This window comes from Astyanax mexicanus, chromosome 3 (genome assembly GCF_023375975.1).
Source record: "Astyanax mexicanus isolate ESR-SI-001 chromosome 3, AstMex3_surface, whole genome shotgun sequence".
Classification (NCBI taxonomy): domain Eukaryota; kingdom Metazoa; phylum Chordata; class Actinopteri; order Characiformes; family Acestrorhamphidae; genus Astyanax; species Astyanax mexicanus.
Window position 1 is genome coordinate 54,997,431 of NC_064410.1, and position 17,669 is coordinate 55,015,099.

General features: G+C 37.8%; 1 protein-coding gene and 1 long non-coding RNA gene across 2 annotated transcripts; one reads left to right on the plus strand and one right to left on the minus strand.

The window, feature by feature from the left end:
- Positions 1 to 294: 294 nt before the first annotated feature.
- LOC103024636 (cytochrome P450 3A56-like) lies at positions 295 to 13,402 on the minus strand. Its single transcript, XM_049475503.1, has 13 exons — positions 13,319 to 13,402; positions 13,051 to 13,144; positions 12,913 to 12,965; positions 10,856 to 10,955; positions 10,638 to 10,757; positions 8,841 to 8,926; positions 8,344 to 8,492; positions 7,238 to 7,362; positions 4,360 to 4,447; positions 4,030 to 4,190; positions 3,342 to 3,568; positions 1,747 to 1,903; positions 295 to 1,070 (listed from the first exon to the last, which is right to left on the minus strand). Exons 1-13 carry the CDS (start codon positions 13,384 to 13,386, stop codon positions 987 to 989), a joined length of 1,512 nt encoding a protein of 503 aa, XP_049331460.1. The 5' UTR covers positions 13,387 to 13,402; the 3' UTR covers positions 295 to 986.
- A 48-nt stretch (positions 13,403 to 13,450) lies between these two features.
- On the plus strand, positions 13,451 to 16,643 carry LOC125799254 (uncharacterized). The gene is made up of 3 exons (XR_007438086.1): positions 13,451 to 13,555; positions 14,756 to 15,612; positions 16,216 to 16,643. It is a non-coding gene; the product is annotated as an uncharacterized LOC125799254 (long non-coding RNA).
- Positions 16,644 to 17,669: the final 1,026 nt, after the last annotated feature.

Sequence of the window (17,669 nt, forward strand, 5' to 3'; positions counted from 1 at the left end):
TAAAAATATTAAAAATGTTTAAATGTCACTTTCAATGTTTTATTCTATAAACTACTGACCAGATTTCTCCTAAATTCCAAACATAAATAATGTTATTTAAAAATATATATTTGCAGAAAATTAAAACATGGGCTATCTAAACTCTTAAGACTCTTCCCCCCTAATTTGATTTACTGATGTTATTGCTTTATTACTCCAAATGGTGGTGCTATAATCAAATAAACAGGGTAAACTTGCGGTGAAGAATATTGGTTGTTAAATTCTGTTAAACTTAAACACCTAAAAAATACATAATTCCAGGTAGTATTTTATTCTCTTTAGTAATACAGATGCTGTGAAGTATCATAGATACAGTTTATAATTAACTTATTATATTTTCATAAAAAAAAAACACGTTCTTCTCTTTACCGCTGCTCCTCAGTCACCAACAGCATTTATCTGCAGAGCCTGAGAGCCAGCTGCAGGTATGGACCAGCAGTTTTAGACTAGTGATGAGCGATACTAAATCAATCTGATACCAAGAAAAGAAAGAGCATATTAATACCAATAACAATACTTTTACTAAATAAAAATCAGAGCATGTCCTTCTTTGAGCTGTATTTATTTATGTAGTATTTATATAGTATTTTGATAGTATTTATATAATTACATAATTTACCATAGTTAGTTCCGACCCTGCAATGTGATTGGCTGAGAGGCGGTCTGTGAGTGCCGTTATCGGCCGGTAATGCACTTCTGCCTAAATCTAAATATAATTGTAAATAGTATAATTGTAAATAGCACTGAAATGAGAGAATAGCAAAATATGGCAACTTTGCAAAAAAGGAAAAGAAATGCTTATTTAAAATGTACAAATGTATAAAAATAAAAATAGAGGTACAAGGATTTGTATAAAAAGCAGCAGGTTTGTAATGATTAGTTATACTGTTAATTAAAAAAGTACAAAATAATTTCTAAAAGATCCAGTTTTATAGTGAACTATTCAGCTATTCCTCTTTGTGAGCTCTTGGTATAAATTTCAGGGTCACAGGAACTTTTGGACGGGTAAGAGTATCCAGCTGAAGGGGAATCTGGGGGGGTAAAACAAAACAGACCCATAATTAAGACAAAAACACTCCACAGAGAGACTGAGGGTGTCCCAGTTGTGTACTAAACATCATTTTTCTAATATTGCCCCAAACATGAGCAGTGTCACCCTTTCTATTTTCTAATGCTGTTAATGTTACTGTGTTAATGCACACGATTAATCTGAAAACTTGAAATTTTAACATTAATTAACTTCTTTTTTTTCTACTGAGGGCTCAAACACTTGCTCCGCCTCTTGCCACGTCTGACTGGTGGATTTGTGTGGCCGTCATCTGTAGAGCTTAAGGGGTTTTGATTCGTATGATAAAGATAATGTAAAAAAAAACACAGGGAACCAACATACCAGCATGAACATTTTAATTGTGATTTCAAATGTAATTAATCACAGCTACTATTGCGATTAAAATAATTTAACTAACTGATACCACTAATATCAGTTAAATTTCATTTTGCCAATCTAATATTGATTCTTTTAATTGTAGTTAAATATCCACTAATAGCATCTTAAGTCTTAGGAAGTAAATGTGTGATCACAGAATATTATTGTGATTAATCCAATTAATCCAGTTAATCAATTGGCACCCCTACTTCTTACATACTTCATACTCAAACCCTGTTATTATGAGAATTAGCTTTAAGAAGAGAATCAAGTTTTCTGACCTGTGTCTCTTTGCATGTCTCCACGTTAAAGTTCTGCAGCAGCTTCACCACCACCAGCTTCATGATCATCAGAGCAAACCTCATTCCCACACAGTTACGCGGCCCGAGACCGAACGGCATGAACAGGTAGGGGTTGATGTTGTTCTCTGGACTAAACCTAAAACACAGACAAACAGGGGAAATAAGAGAGACCACCTAATGAATCTTCACGGACTATGAGAGGAGAATTCAATGCATACATTGTTAGATTTACTATATGACCAAAAGTATAGTTTCTTATGAAATCAAGGGTCTTGAAAAAAATCCTAACAAGAATCAGCACACTCTACCTCTCTATCCCAACAAGAATCGGCACCCTCTACTTCTCCATCCCAACAAGAATCGGCACACTCTACCCCTCTGTACCAACAAGAATCGGCCCACTCTACTTCTCCATCCTAACAAGAATCGGCACACTCTACCCCTCTATCCCAACAAGAAGCGGCACACTCTACCCCTCTATCCCAACAAGAATCGGCACACTCTACCCCTCTATCCCAACAAGAATCGGCACACCCTACCCCTCTATCCCAACAATAATTGGCACACTCTACCCCTCTATCCCAACAATAATTGGCACACTCTACACCTCTATCCCAACACAAATTGGCACACTCTACCCTTCTATTCCAACAATAATTGGCACACTCTACACCTCTATCCCAACACAAATTGGCACACTCTACCCTTCTATTCTAACAAGATTCGGCACACTCTACTCGTCTACCCCAACAAGAATCAGCACACTCTACTTCTCCATCCCAACAAGAATCGGCACACTCTACCCCTCTATCCAACAAGAATCGGCACACTCTACCCCTCTATCCCAACAAGAATTGGCACACTCTACCCCTCTATCCCAACAAGAATCGGCACACTCTACCCCTGTATACCAACAAGAATCAGCACACTCTAGTTCTCTATACCAACACGAATTGGCACACTCTACCCCTCTATACCAACAAGAATCGGCACACTCTACCCCTCTATACCAACAAGAATCTGCACACTCTACTTCTCCATCCCAACATGAATCGGCACACTCTACCCCTCTATCCCAACAAGAACCAGCAAACTCTACCCTTCTATACCAACAAGAATCGGCACACTCTACTTCTCCATCCCAACAAGAATCGGCACACTCTTCCCCCCTTTATATCAACAAGAATCGGTACACTCTACTTCTCTATCCCAACAAGAATCGGCACACTCTACCCCTCTGTACCAACAAGACCCGGCACACCCTACCCCTCTATCCCAACAATAATTGGCACACTCTACCCCTCTATCCCAACACGAATTGGCACACTCTACCCTTTTATTCCAACAATAATCGGCACACTCTACCCCTCTATCCCAACACGAATTGGCACACTCTACCCTTCAAATCCAACAATAATCGGCACACTCTACCACTCTATCCCTTTGCACTTCTAGCACTAGGCTAAAGATACCATAAACCCAGTTAAACGGACTTGTCTTACAGTAGAATACAGCTCTAAAGCTTATCATATAGAATCATCCCAGCTGTAGCAGTAAGATGGATGTATGATTACCTCTCAGGCCTGAACTCTTCTGGAGATTCCCACAGCTGTGGATCCCTGTGCAGGACATACGCCGGGATCGCGACCAGCGTGTCTTTAGGTATGGTGATTCCATTTAGCTCGACAGTCTTCTTACACACCCTCTCCAGACGGGGGGCGGTGGGGAAGAGACGCATCGACTCATTGATGACCATTTCCAGGTACTCCAGCTTCATCAGGGCATCATATGTAACTGGAGCCTGGTGAGAAAATAGTGGAATTATGTGATTTAGTTCTGGATGTTTTTAGTTTTTTTTTTTACAATTCCATAATGGTGTAATATCTCCATTGTAGTGGACTAAGTTATGGACTTTTCCATTCTCCCAAGAGAGACCTCCATTAACATTTTACACATTTTTGGTGGAGAGCTTCAAAAGGGGGCACTAATTACTCTTCCCCCTCACACACAGACACATTGTTCATTATCCTCGCTCTGGTGTCTGCTTGGAATGGCCTGGCTGGTCTTTAATAAGTCTTTAATAAGTGGTTCTGTAATATAGAGAAAGCTCCTTTTGAGCTGCTTGTCGTGAACTGATAGCTGGCTTTCGTAGGTCATAAAACTATCTTAGTTCTCTTAGTTTTAAACAGCTTTAAATTAAAGTACATCTAATCCTTTTTTCCAGAGTTGCTGTTGAATTTTTTTTCAGAGTTTCACACTTACATCATGAGGAAATGTTTTATCAATCTCTTCCACCAGTTTGTTTAAGCAGTCTGGATTAGTGGCGAGATTATACAGCAGAAAAGTGAGTGTGGTGCTGGTGGTCTCATAACCCCCAAGCATAAAAATGAAGGACTGGGACAAGATCTCCTGGTCAGTCAGCCCTGTGAAGAAAGACAAAAGGTCACAATTTGATTTAAAAGAGTATCAGATTGAAGACAAACTGAGACAACTCAAGCTACAATAACTACAATATACTATAGACTACAATAGCTGCTATTGTCTACTATTGTTTTGAATGGGGAGTGACCCAGATACAGTGGCAGATCTCACCTTTGATTGGTTGCTCTTCTGAGCTACTCTCAGCCTGATGATCAGATATCTGGCCCTGGATCATGAGCTGCATAAAGTCCACTCGTTTCTAAAAGCAAGACATCTTATATTTAGATACATTTTAAAGATGCATACATAATCATAGTTGAAAATTATGATCACCTCCTTGTTTCTACAGGCAGTGTCCCTCCCTCAGCTCCACTGAGCGATACACAACCCTTTGTACAGTTTGTATAATTACTGTTTTTTGTATCTGTTTCTTTGCATACTTCTCGATCAAACCCAGCTATCACATATACTTCTTCTTAATTGAGCTAAACCGCAGATAAAGTGCAGTTTAAAGTGATATATTAGCCAGATAATATACTGCTATGATCAAACGCTGTCTTTGCTGCTCCTCCATGCAGTGTTCACTCCTCACAGCTGCACGACTCTGCAATGCATGTCCCATTGAAAACCTTGTGTTTAAAAGTAGTAATCAAGAGATATGGGTTTTTTGATGGCCGACGCTGATATTTAAACAGCAGTAGTGGCCAATAGTCGATATGTAAAGCCGATATTTCCTTTTTTTTTGCAACTAATAAAATACAATAATAATAATACATAATAAAACAAGACACATAACTACTGAACTTGAACATTTATTTAGCACAGTCTACTTTTCTTCACTCTTTTTGCAGTTTATTTGAAATAAAAAAACACAGAGCAATATCAAAAACACAAAAACTTAAATATTAAATAAATAATAATAAATATTTTTTTTCTCCTCCTGGATAGTATTTATTAAAATGATGGCAAAAGTCATGCTGAGGTGAGTTAATTATATAATATATGTAATATAATATATATATATATATATATATATATATATATATATATATATATATATATATATATATATATATATGTGTGTGTATACAGTGGTGTGAAATAGTGTATGCCCCCTTCCTGATTTTTTGCATGTTTGTCACACTTAAATGTTTCGGAACATCAAACCAATTTAAATATTAGTCAAAGACAACACAGGTAAACACAAAATGCTATTTTTAAATGAAGGTATTTATTATTAAGGGAGAAAAAAAATCCAAACCTACATGGCCCTGTGTGCAAAAGGGATTGCCCCCTAAACCTAATAGCTGATTGGGCCACCCTTAGCAGCAACAACTGCAACCAAGTGTTTGCAATAACTTGCAATGAGTCTTGTACAGCGTTGTGAAGGAATTTGGCCTACTCATTTTTGCACATTGGAGGGTTTTTGAGCATGACCAGCCTTTTTAAGGTCATGCCACAGCATCTCAATCACATTGCCTGTGTGAATTGTGTAAATATCAGCCAATGCCGATTTTCTAAAAAATGTCAAAAATCGTCCCGATTAATTGGCTTGCCCATATATCGGTCGATCACTATTTAAAAGCGCAGTGGCACATTTTTAGCGTTCTGTATTAAAGCAGTATCACACTGCACAGATGTTACGACCCTATAGGTCATAATTGCTGATTATTGTTTTTTTCTTTCTGTTTGAGTGTGCCTTCCTACTGCAGGTTACTGCGTGATGCCACTTAACCAAACGGGTTGGTCACCACCAGGGGGAACCAACCATAAAAGGGAACAGGAACAGGAAGTGCGAGGGTGGTGCTTGGCTTCCAACATGGCTCCTGTGTGTTCCTGGTTCCCTGCCGCATGGTCTATCCAAAGTTTGTAACCTGTTAAAGTGTTAGAACTAAGCTGATGGTAAAATCTTGTTCTTTGGTGTGAACACTTGTTTCTGGTCTCTCAGTGGGGAGAAAATAAGCCTATTCTTACAAGTTCTCTCAGTGGGAGAAAGAGTTTACTTTTCTATGTTTTCTCTTGGTTTGTTTAATTAGGGAGTTAGGTTAGAGATTTGTATTTCATTTTCTTTTCTTTGTTAGGTAAGTTAGTTTTCTTAATCTTTAAGATAGTTTTGTTTTGTTTATTATTTTCTCTTTCATCCCTAACTGTTCTCTCCCCTTTGATTTAAGCCTTGTATTCTTTACAATTTGTTAAATAAACTAAACCTTTTGACTAACAGGAGTATGTGTGGTTGGGAAACCAGGAGGGCATGGGGGCCTCTTTTTTATGTTATGGGCTGACCTAGACCAGGTCGTAACAACAGATAAACACACTGGAACACAGAATCTTCAGCTTTGACCAATCAGAGGAGAGAATGTGCTGGCATGGTTTATTGGTGCCCATTTTAATGCGTTTAGGTTTATTCCTGTGTGAAACCAAACCAAAAAGAGGGAGAAAATGCTCCAAATAAACAAACTTATCAACTGATCCAGATCATAAAAAACAACTTCAGGGTTAAAAAACATACAAGTATATACTAGTATTTGAATTAACACCACTAATATAAATATAATTGCATTTTACATTTCTTACATTCGTTCTGATTTTTACGTTGAAATATCCACTATAAAAACTTGTGTCTAAAGAAGAACAAGTAAGTTAAATACAGTTAATCATAGAATATTGTTATCAGAGTAATCTTTTTTTTATCGATTGGTATCACTACTTCATCTACAAGGTGGATCATCTAAAGGTGGGAGTGTGTAAAAGATGGGAATAGATAGTGAGTGATTAAACACAGTGTTTAAAAACTCCAGGGGCACTGCTGCATCTGATTCACTCATACCAGCACAACACACACTAATAATAATATGGTTTTTCTCTCCTGTGGGGTCCTGACGATTGAAGAACAGAGTAAAAGGAAGATAATAATGCATAATAATGCAGATTTACAAAGGGCTCATATATATGATCAGTAGATCTGATGACAGTGAGTGTAAAAACACAGAGGCGGTGTGAATGTTATGACTGATAGACGTATATTAAATAGTTATTATTTGACACTCACATGATTCATGTTGTTATGCTGATCTTTTATCTTCTTCAGAGAAGTGTAGAAGAATTCCAATTGTGACTTTGAAAACACTGAAAATCCCATTTTACCAAGAAGCCCAGCGGTGGAGGGAAACAGAACTGCAAGTCAGGTTTGAACCCCTGCTCATGCAGCTTTGCCATCAAGCTGCCGGCACTCAGAGGGAGCAAAATTGGCCCTGCTCCCTCCGGGTGGGTAGATGGCGCTCTGTCCCCACATCACTCCTAGGTAGGGGTGGGCAATATTATATCGTATACAATATATCGTGAAACAGAAATATCGTGATATTAAAAATCCATATCGTGATAATAGGGCTGTTCTGTCTTAAAAGTAGTCTATTATTTACTGTGAAACTTTAGATGTATTTATTGCATAACTGTTTTAGTTTGCAGTTTATATGCATGCACTAAATATTCTGCAATATTTTTAGCTGCATTATATTATTTTATGCTATATTATTTATTTTGCCACATTATGTTTATGCTGTTATACTCTTATACTATATTCCTGAAATTAATTAATTATTTTTCTGTCTTCCTATATCGCCAAGTATACCATTATCGCAAAAATACCCTGAAATATCGTGATATTATTTTAGAGCCATATCGCCCACCCCTACTCCTAGGGTGATGTCTGCAGCACAGGGCATCTGTGAGCTGATGTACCGGAGCCGAGTCACTGCGCTTTCCTTCAAGGGCGCTGTGATGCTGCTTGGCAATGCTGCATCAGCAGCAGCTCGAAAAGTAGCGGTGGCTGGCTTCACATGTATCGGAGGAGGCATGTGCTAGTCTTCACCCTCCTGGGGTGTTGGGGCATTACTAGTGATAGGTGGGTGTCCTAGTGAGTGAGTTGGGTAATTGGCCTTGTAAATTGGGGAGAAAATGAGAAAAAATTAAAAGTAAAATTATAAAAAAAATATATATACATATAAAAATGGTTCTGTGAAAAAAACGGAATATTGTAGTGTGGAACTTTTTATGATTAAATTAAGATTGTTTAATCTTTTTTTTATATGGTGAACTGGTTAATGGGTCTGACTACTGAATAATATTGAGTTACTAATAGGAGCAAATAGGACATACTCAGGAACAGGAAAAAAGGACTGAAGAAACTGAAGTTGAAAAATTTCTTGATGTGGGCACCAAATGGGTCATCTGGGTTGTTTATAGAATCAATATCCACACTAAAGGAGGCGCTGGCAACCACATCCATCGAGAAGGGAGCAAAAGTACTGTAAAGAAAATAAAGAGAGGGAGAAAGAGGCTTATCTTAATAAACATTCAATGTCTATATAAATATTCCTAGAACGTCCTGGAACTTATCATGAAATAGGTATAATCTCAGCTTGGATATTGAACTGTAAGACAGTATTTACAGTAAGTGGGGGCTATAAACAGTATAAACTGAATTTAATGAGTTCCTCAGATTACTGCAGTCAGGTGGCAGTTTAATTATCATCAGTTCACACTTTGATGAGGTCAAATTGATGATTTCCTATTACACAATATCTGCTCAGTATTGAATGCTTGCCATCACAATTCTGACAAAATATCAATTCATGTAATGAATGGAGACTTACTCTTTAATGTTAACTGGATCTTCTGGGCTTCTCTTCTTCAGGTTCTCAATGAAGCGATCTCCATATTTCTCAGCTATTGGGAAAATCTGCAAAATATTAGATAATGCACAAATGAGAACTAAAACTAATTATTTCATAGCATTCATGGCTGCACAAGACTCAGACACGCACAGATGCAGTTTAAATAAAGCAGGTGTACAGGGTCAGTAACAGTAAACAGCACCCAGAGAGGATAAACATCACATAAATGATAACCAGTCCAGGGTTCATACACAGAGAGGCAGTAACATAGAGAAGGCCCAAATCAGAGTCGGAGGTAAACAGTACACAGGGAATCAATAGCGAGGGGCAGGCAGAAATCAGATCAGGTAATAAAGAATCCAAGGTTGTAACGTAGAGACAAACACTGACAAGGAATAACGCCTTTGTAATGTGGGTAAACCAGATGATACTGGGCGAGGTGTGTTCAGAGTGAAGGAGTATATATAGTGAGGTGAACAGGTGAAATCAGTACTCTGGTGATTGACTACCTGGTGGTGCCATGTGAGGTGTCATGTGATTGGTTGAGCAAGTGATGCATTCTGGGTATCGTAGTCCGAAGACTGGACATCGCAGGCAGAGCTGAGTGTGGGAGAGACACAAGCGCTTTCAGCATCAGGCGTGACACTTACATGTGACAAAATAGAAATCTAGTTTGTAGCTAGCAACTGACAGCAACTGGGTTTTGACTGCAGACAGTCATCATAAAGCAGATGAGTGTGTTTAGTGTCAGGTTGCTGACATCAAGCTGCTCAACGGACAGACTGAGGAGATCATGGGCTCTATTTTAGCGATCTATAGCGCACCGGTCAATTTTGAACTGGTAGCTGGATTTAGGGCGTGTCTGAGTGTCTTTGGTATGGCAAAAAATATGCCTTGCGTGGCTCGAAAAGCAGAAAAGGCATGAACTAATTCCCTAATTAATCATGGGTATGTTTTGGGCCTAATCTGAAATAAACCAATTAGTGTGCCAGTTGCCCTTCGAGGTGAGCTTTTAGGTGAGCTCTGACTTTGGCGCGTTCATATCTTAACAACATGGCGCTTTTGTGTGTCTTAGCAGAGGATACTGACCTGCACGTTCACACTGTGAAGATACACCAGCAGCTTATTTAAGGAAACAGCAATGTTATTTTATTCTTTATTCTGTTTATTGTTGAGGTAAAAGTCGGGTTTGACTCGAATTCCCACCACTTTCCTCAGGCCGGGTCAGGTCGGGCTCTGTTTTTTAATGCTATTTTTATTTTTTATAAAGCTATGGCGTGATAATCACAATATAGTAAAGTAACAAATCAAACTGCGTAAGGTAGCTAAGAGCTTCGTGACGTGTCTTGCACAGGGTGTACAATGGGGCTCTATGAGTGTCTTCCCGTCTCTTCCCCTCACCATTAGTATGTAGTAGTTTCTGCAGGCTACCTTGTACCACTGTATGTTCACTGTATGTAAACAGGAATGTATTCTACTTGCCTGGCATCAGTGTTGAAGGCTGTAAGAGCAAGTTACATCTTACTGTGCTGCTGACTGTGGCTCTACGTTGGCTGAAAGCTGCATTAAAATGTTAGTTATTAATATTATTTCGCATTTATATTGTATCATGTATTAATATCCTTATACATTTATTTAATAATTTCTGTTGGATGAACACAAGTAAAAATATTTAGAGCAGGTAAATCAGCAAACTGTGGTGGAATCCTGCCCCTGTTCCCACGCACGTTTCAGACTATTTCTGAAAATAAATAAAATAAAGCTGCGATGCTGCACCTCCTTCAATCGTCCACTTGTGAAGAACGGAGAGAGTGAGCCACGGATCCGCCTCCACTTCTCATCTTTTGCAACAGTTATCCCATCAGAAAAGGGTCCAACCAACTCCTTGATCATTTCCTAAACATATGGAAAAAAATATTTACAAAAATGAATGCGGATACAAAAATCAAAAGTGCTGGAATTATCTGCCCAGATTTGTGTATCAACTGACTTACCCTTCTGTTGGTGAAGACAGAATAACAGTCTTTCACCATAATGGATTTGATCATTTCATGATCCAACACCAATAGGACTGGCAACCTTCCATCATAGATCCTTAGTAATAAAAAAAAATCATTGTACCAGAGAAGAGTCCTTAAGTCCAACTGAGCTTCACAATCAAACAGAGCTATGATCTGTGTGTTTATACTGCAGATCAAAGTCTATGTTGCTCTTGGTAAAATACCAATGATATTGATACAAGCAGATTTTATAATACTTTCTAAAAAGCTCCTTACATTGACTCTAAAACACAAATATTACAATAAATACAGTTAACATTCAGAAAGTTGCAGTTGTACATCACTGTTCATAGGAGTCATGAGAGAGAAAGAGAGCCAGTTGTACTCTCTCGGAATCCGGCTGTTGATGGGATTTTAAGATTCTTTGATAAATGCTGAAAGAAATTGTTTTATTAAATGTGTTTTATTTAGGTATTGTCACTGTCAAAATTAAATGCAGCAATACATGCATTTCAAAGTGACCCCATAGAAAACAAAGAAAACCAAACTGTTCACATTGACTTTCTCTGACATTGGAATAGTTATTTTTCCTATAAAGATGTGCCAATACAGGGCATATATATACTGTATGTAGGTACACCTTGCTAGTACCGGGTTGGACCCCTTTTTGCCTTCAGATTTGTTGGCTGCACATCCATGATGCACATATCCAAGCTGCTCTATTGGATTGAGATCTGGTGACTTTAGAGGCCATTCCAGTACAGTGAACTTACTGTCGTGTCAAAAAAAACAGTCTGAGATGATTCGCGATTCCATGATTATGACATGGCGCATTATCCTGCTGGAAGTAGTCATCAAAAGATGGTACACTGTGGTCATAAGGGGATGGAGGACATGGTCAGCAACAATACTCAGGTAGTCTGTGGCGTTGACACAATGCTCAATTGGTACCAATGGGCCCAAAGTGTGCCAGAAAAATATCCCCACACCATTAAACACCACCACCACCAGCCTGAATACCTTTGAAACAAGGCATGATGGGATAAATCCGTGCTTTCATGCTGTCGACACCAAATTCTGACCCTACCATCCGAATGAATGTTGATCAGGTAATGTTTTTCCAGTCTTCTAATGTCTAATTTTGGTGATTCTGTGTGAATTGTAGCCTCAGTTTCCTGTTCTCAGCTGCAGGAGCTGCACCCGTTGTGATCTGCTGCTGCTGAAGCCCATCCTCCTCTTCTGCAGACCTCGGTTGGAATGAGTTTAGTTGGAACGAGTGGTTATTTGAGTTACTGGTCATTCTCCTCTGACCTCTGGCATCAACAAGGCATTTGCTCCCATAGAACTAAACTGCAGCTCACTGGATATTAACTCTTTTTCAGACCATTCTTTGTAAACCCTAGAGATGGTTGTGGGTGAAAATCCCAGTAGCTTCTGAAATACTCAGATCAGCCCGTCTGGCACCAACAACCATGCCATGTTCAAAGTCACTTAAATCACCTTTCTTCCCCATTCTGATGCTCTGATGGTTTAAACTGCAGCAGATCGTCTGGGCCATGTCTACATGTCTAAATGCATTGAGTTGCTGCCATGTGATTGGCCGATTGGACATTTGCGTTAATGAGCAGTTGGAAAAGTGTACCTAATAAAGTGTCCGGTGAGTGTATATGTAGTTTATGCTATAAACTACACAATTCTCCCAATTTACAAATAAAATATTGTTATTTAGAGCATTTAGAAGCTTGTAGACCTCAAATAATATGAAGTAAACAAACTCATATTTGTTTAGAAACAACAAATATTGATTTCTTAGAAATCATAAATCAATACTTGGTGGAATAACTGATTTTGTGGCCGGCATGCTCTTCACCAGTCTTACACACTGCTTTTGGGTGACCTTATGCTTTATACTCCTGGTGCAAAAATTCAAGCATCCACTCCACTACATTCTATTATTATTAATACCTTCAGCTTCAGGTAATGTTTACATTAACGAGGTGGCACAACCTAATACAGACAAAGATAAAGATATTGTTTTGAGCTTTACTTACCCCCAAACCTTTCTATATTTCTTGGAACACTCTGTATCGAAATTGTGAATTCCCTACAAGAGATTTCAAAAACATTTGAAAAGTAATTAGTCACTTATCTGTATTCATAAGCTTTGTTATATAAGTGCAGATACACACCTTTATATATGAAAGAAAGGTTCCGAAGAAAGGCCAGGGTCTCGGTCCCGGGATCCCCAGCTTTTTAAAAAATCCATACGGCCAAACGCCATAACTACAGATCACAAACAGAACACACACTGCTTAACTACAAACACACACACACACTGCTTAACCATCAACACAATACACACTGCTTAACTACAAACACACATACATGCACACACACACTGCAGAGGCTCACCTGCAGCACTTACAGTTAAACTTTAACATGAGTGTAAATACTTACATATACAGGAGTGTGATCACCAGCACCACCAGACTCCATGTCACGGAAACATACGAGAAAATGTCCATTTTCCCCTCAACCAGGAAAACAAGCTCTCCAGCTGATTATCCAGCTCTACAGAATACTGCAGTTCTACACTGAGGACGAGCCTGTTGGGAAATGTTTATATGGAGCTCTGAGAGAGGATCAGGTTCAGGGTAGGACAGAGGACGTGGACAGATATCATGACTAAATAAGGTAAAACATAAGGTAAAACATCATACTTGGCATGATGGCTATGTGGACCATTTATCACTTAAGATTTTCTACAACCTGCTGACCAACAAACAGCACTGATGAAACAATATGAGAATCTTGTGTAAACTTTTATGGTTTTGCTATGATAAGAAATAGCTGCTCTGTTCCCAAATAAAAATATTGTCCTTTAGAGCATTTATTTGCAGAAAATGAGAAATGGCTGAAATAACAAAAAAGACACAGAACTTTCAAACCTTAAATAATGCAAAGAAAACAAGTTCATAACCATTTAGAAATAACAATGCTTATATTTTAGGAGTTCAGAAATCAATATTTGGTGGAATTACCCTGATTTCATGCATCTTGGCATGCTCTCCTCCACCAGTCTTACACACTGCTTTTGGGTGACCTCATTTTACTCCTGGCACAAAAAATCAAGCAGGTCAGCTTTATTTAATGGCTTGTGACCAAAGAAAAACTTGCCTTCTGCTCTGGGAATCTTCCCCAAATCTGAGGACTGTTTTTTCCAGCAGGAAAATGCTCAATTCCACACAGCTAGATCAATTAAGGTGTGGATGAACGACCACCAGATATAGAACGTGTCATGGCCAGCACAATCTCAACAACCTAGGAAGATAGATGATTACAAGCCATCAAACAAAGCATAACTGCTTGCCAGGAGTGGCATAAAGTCACCCAAAAGCAGTGTGAAAGACTGGTGGAGAGAATGCAGAGACACCTATATAATGTGATTAAAAATATGGGTTATTCTAACAATTATTGGTTCTGATCTCTTCCTCTGATAAAACTTAAGTATTGTTGTTGTATCTAAATGATTAGGAACTTGTTTTCTTCGCATTATTTGTTATTTTGACCATTTCTCATTATCTGCAAATAAATGCTCTACATTCCAATATATTTATTTGGAATTTGGGAGAAATGTCATCAATGTTCATTTTACTTAAACTAATACCTACAGATAAAAAAGTATGTATATATATATATATACGTATATACGAGTCTTATATTTCTTAGTGTGCTCTCTTATTGTACTACCCCTATTGTTTCTTTCTTCTGTGTTGTCTATATACATAATATATACACACACAATATATATATACACACATACATTTTTGCCAATAGACACGTCAACTGGCAGATTAAAGACACAAGTCACAACATTGCGTCATTATTTTGTAGGTGGCGATACTGCCGTGTGATTGGACACAGCCAGCCATCACCTGACTCTGTGGCTCTGAGTCTCACCTGAAGCTGAACCTGGAACACACCTGTACAGATCAGAGCTCAGAACTCAGCTTCCCTCAGTAACAATAACAGGCGAGTTCAGGTTTAGAGCGCTTTTAACTACTGAATTAATAACGCTGGAGGATTAAACTCTGTAAACTGAAGCTGTGCGGAGGTGTGTTTACCCACCTGAGAGAGAGAGAGAGAGAAGCATCTTCGGACACGGGATTTACACCGCTGCTGAACAGCGCCACTTACTGGAGACTGCACACTCTAATTCATTTTTACTTTACATTTTATATTTTATATAAAATATTAGAAGACAGAAAACCACGTATAGTTGACAGTCAACCAGTAAGAGTTTATATAATTTACATAAATGCATTAATAAAATATGCTTTAATAAAAAAAAAAGTAGCAAGTAAAAAATATATAGTTTAAGAGGCATTCACAATATTATCACGTTTTTGTATAGTTTTTAAATGTGTCCTATTATTAACTACTAGAATTCAATAGTAAGGCAAAGTCTATTCAAACTTTGGTATTGAAGTGAAAAATGTACATTTGTGTATAAAGTATTTAATAAAAAAACTGATAATGTACAATATACTCCATGTCCTGATCAGCATTTGCATAAAAATGTGTATTGTATCACCAAAATGTAGGTAAAAAAAAAGCGTTGATTTTCTTTGAAAATGTGAGGTGATTTAATTGGGATGAGCTGAAGCTTCACAGCGTGAAGGAAAAGCAGCAACTATTATTCAGCACCTCCAGGAACTCCTTCCTTCAAGACGCTGAGAAAACAATTCCAGGTGACTCTCCCTCATGAAGACACTGAGATTAAAACACCAAGAGTGTGCAGATCTGTCCTCAGAGTTAAATGTGATACTTAGAAGAATCTAAAGTATAAAACATATTCTGGTTTGTTTAACACTGTTTTGTTTAAAGAATAATTCTGCATGTGTTCCTGTATAGCTTTAATATAGTCTTCAATATTAAATTACTCAATGTAATAAAATTGTGAAAAGAAAGAAAACACTTTGAATTAGAAGAATCTAAAGTATAAAACATATTCTGGTTTGTTTAACACTGTTTTGTTTAAAGAATAATTCTGCATGTGTTCCTGTATAGCTTTAATATAGTTTTAAATATTAAATTTACAACATAAAAAATCATTAAAAAGAAAGAAAACACATTAAATGAGAAGAGGTGTGTCCAAACTTTTAACTGGTACTGTATATCTTTTAATTAGCATGTTTTATTTAGTTTTGTGTTTGATTGTAGCATCATTAAAGCTGCTATTTTTAAATACGCAGCTTTATGGGCTGTATTTTAAGGTCTGCATTGTCTTTGTTCTGGACATGGGAAAAGTGAGATTGTGTTACCATCTTATTTATTTTTGTCCTGGTTTTCAGGGCCGCAGAGACGCAGAGTGGCGCTGATAAACAGGTGAGACAGGAAACACTTTAGTCGTTTTTGATGGGGTCATATAACAGATTATTAGTGTTAATGCAGTAAAACTGCTGATAAACACAGCCGAATTTGTTCATATCAAATGTTCAGTGTTTTCCCCCAGACTCAGACTGAAAAGAACAGGTTTGAACAGATACAGATATGTTCTCTTTATTGCTTACACACAGTACACACACACACACCTCAGTCCAGTCAGAGCTGAAGCTGCACTTATTATTAAAAACAACAGCACAGTATTTCCTCTTATATTTCCTCTGACAGAAGAAAAGGTTGTGACCCTGCGGTTTACAGATTCCAGACTGTGGTTTTACAGAGAAAGAGAGAGAGAGAGAACAATGCTGACTGCAGTAAGCAAGCTCTGGAAAAAAAATAAGAGACCACTTCAGTTTCTGAATCAGTTTCTCTGATTTTGCTATTTATAGGTATAAGTTTGAGTAAAATAAACATTATTGTTTTATTCTATAACCTAAGGACAACATTTCTCCTGCATTTAAAATAAAAATGATGTAATTTAAAACATTTATTTGCAGAAAATGAGAAATGGCTCAAATAACAAAAAAGATGCAGAGCTTTCAGACCTTAAATTCATATTCATTGTTCAAGTTCATATTCATAAAGAGTTCAGAAATCAATATTTGGTAGAATAACCCTGTTTTGTAATCACAGTTTTCATGCATATTCCCATGTTCTCCTCCACCAGTCTGCTTTACACTTTTGGATACCGTTATGCTACTCACTCCTGGTGCAAAAATTCAAGCTTTACAGCTTGGTTTGATGGCTTGTGATAATCTTTCTTCCTTTTAATTATATTCCAGAGATTCCACATATAATTCAAGTACACTATTAGTATATTTAAATACACATCTTAATCACAAATGGACAAAATGTATTGTGACACCTTATTGCTTATTGTTTCTTCTAAAATCAATGGTATTAAAAGGGAGTTCATCCTGCTTTTGTTGGTGTAACTGCCGCTCCTAAGAAGGTTATACCCCTCTAGCCCACACCTGGCATTAGGCATTAGGCATGGTGCCAGTGAGTTCATGTTAATGAGCTAATGATGTCAGGCATCACCCACAATGATACACTGCCTGGCTAAAAAAAAAAATTCTCCACCTGTATTTAACTAAGATGTGGGGTTGATGCTGCAGTTGGTCTGCAGGTGTAGGTTTAGCAACAGTATGTGCTGAAAGAATGAGGTCAGCTGACCTCCTCAATTGAGAAAGAGTTCAGGGTTCAGGGAGCATGAGATCATAATTTTCACACATGGATTTTTCACCAGACCTTAACACCATTGAGAATCTTTGGGATGTGCTGGATGGAGAAGCGCTGCTTTGTGCAGCGGTTGGTCAGACTCTACCATCATCAATGCTGCTGCAAGATCTTGGTGAAAAAT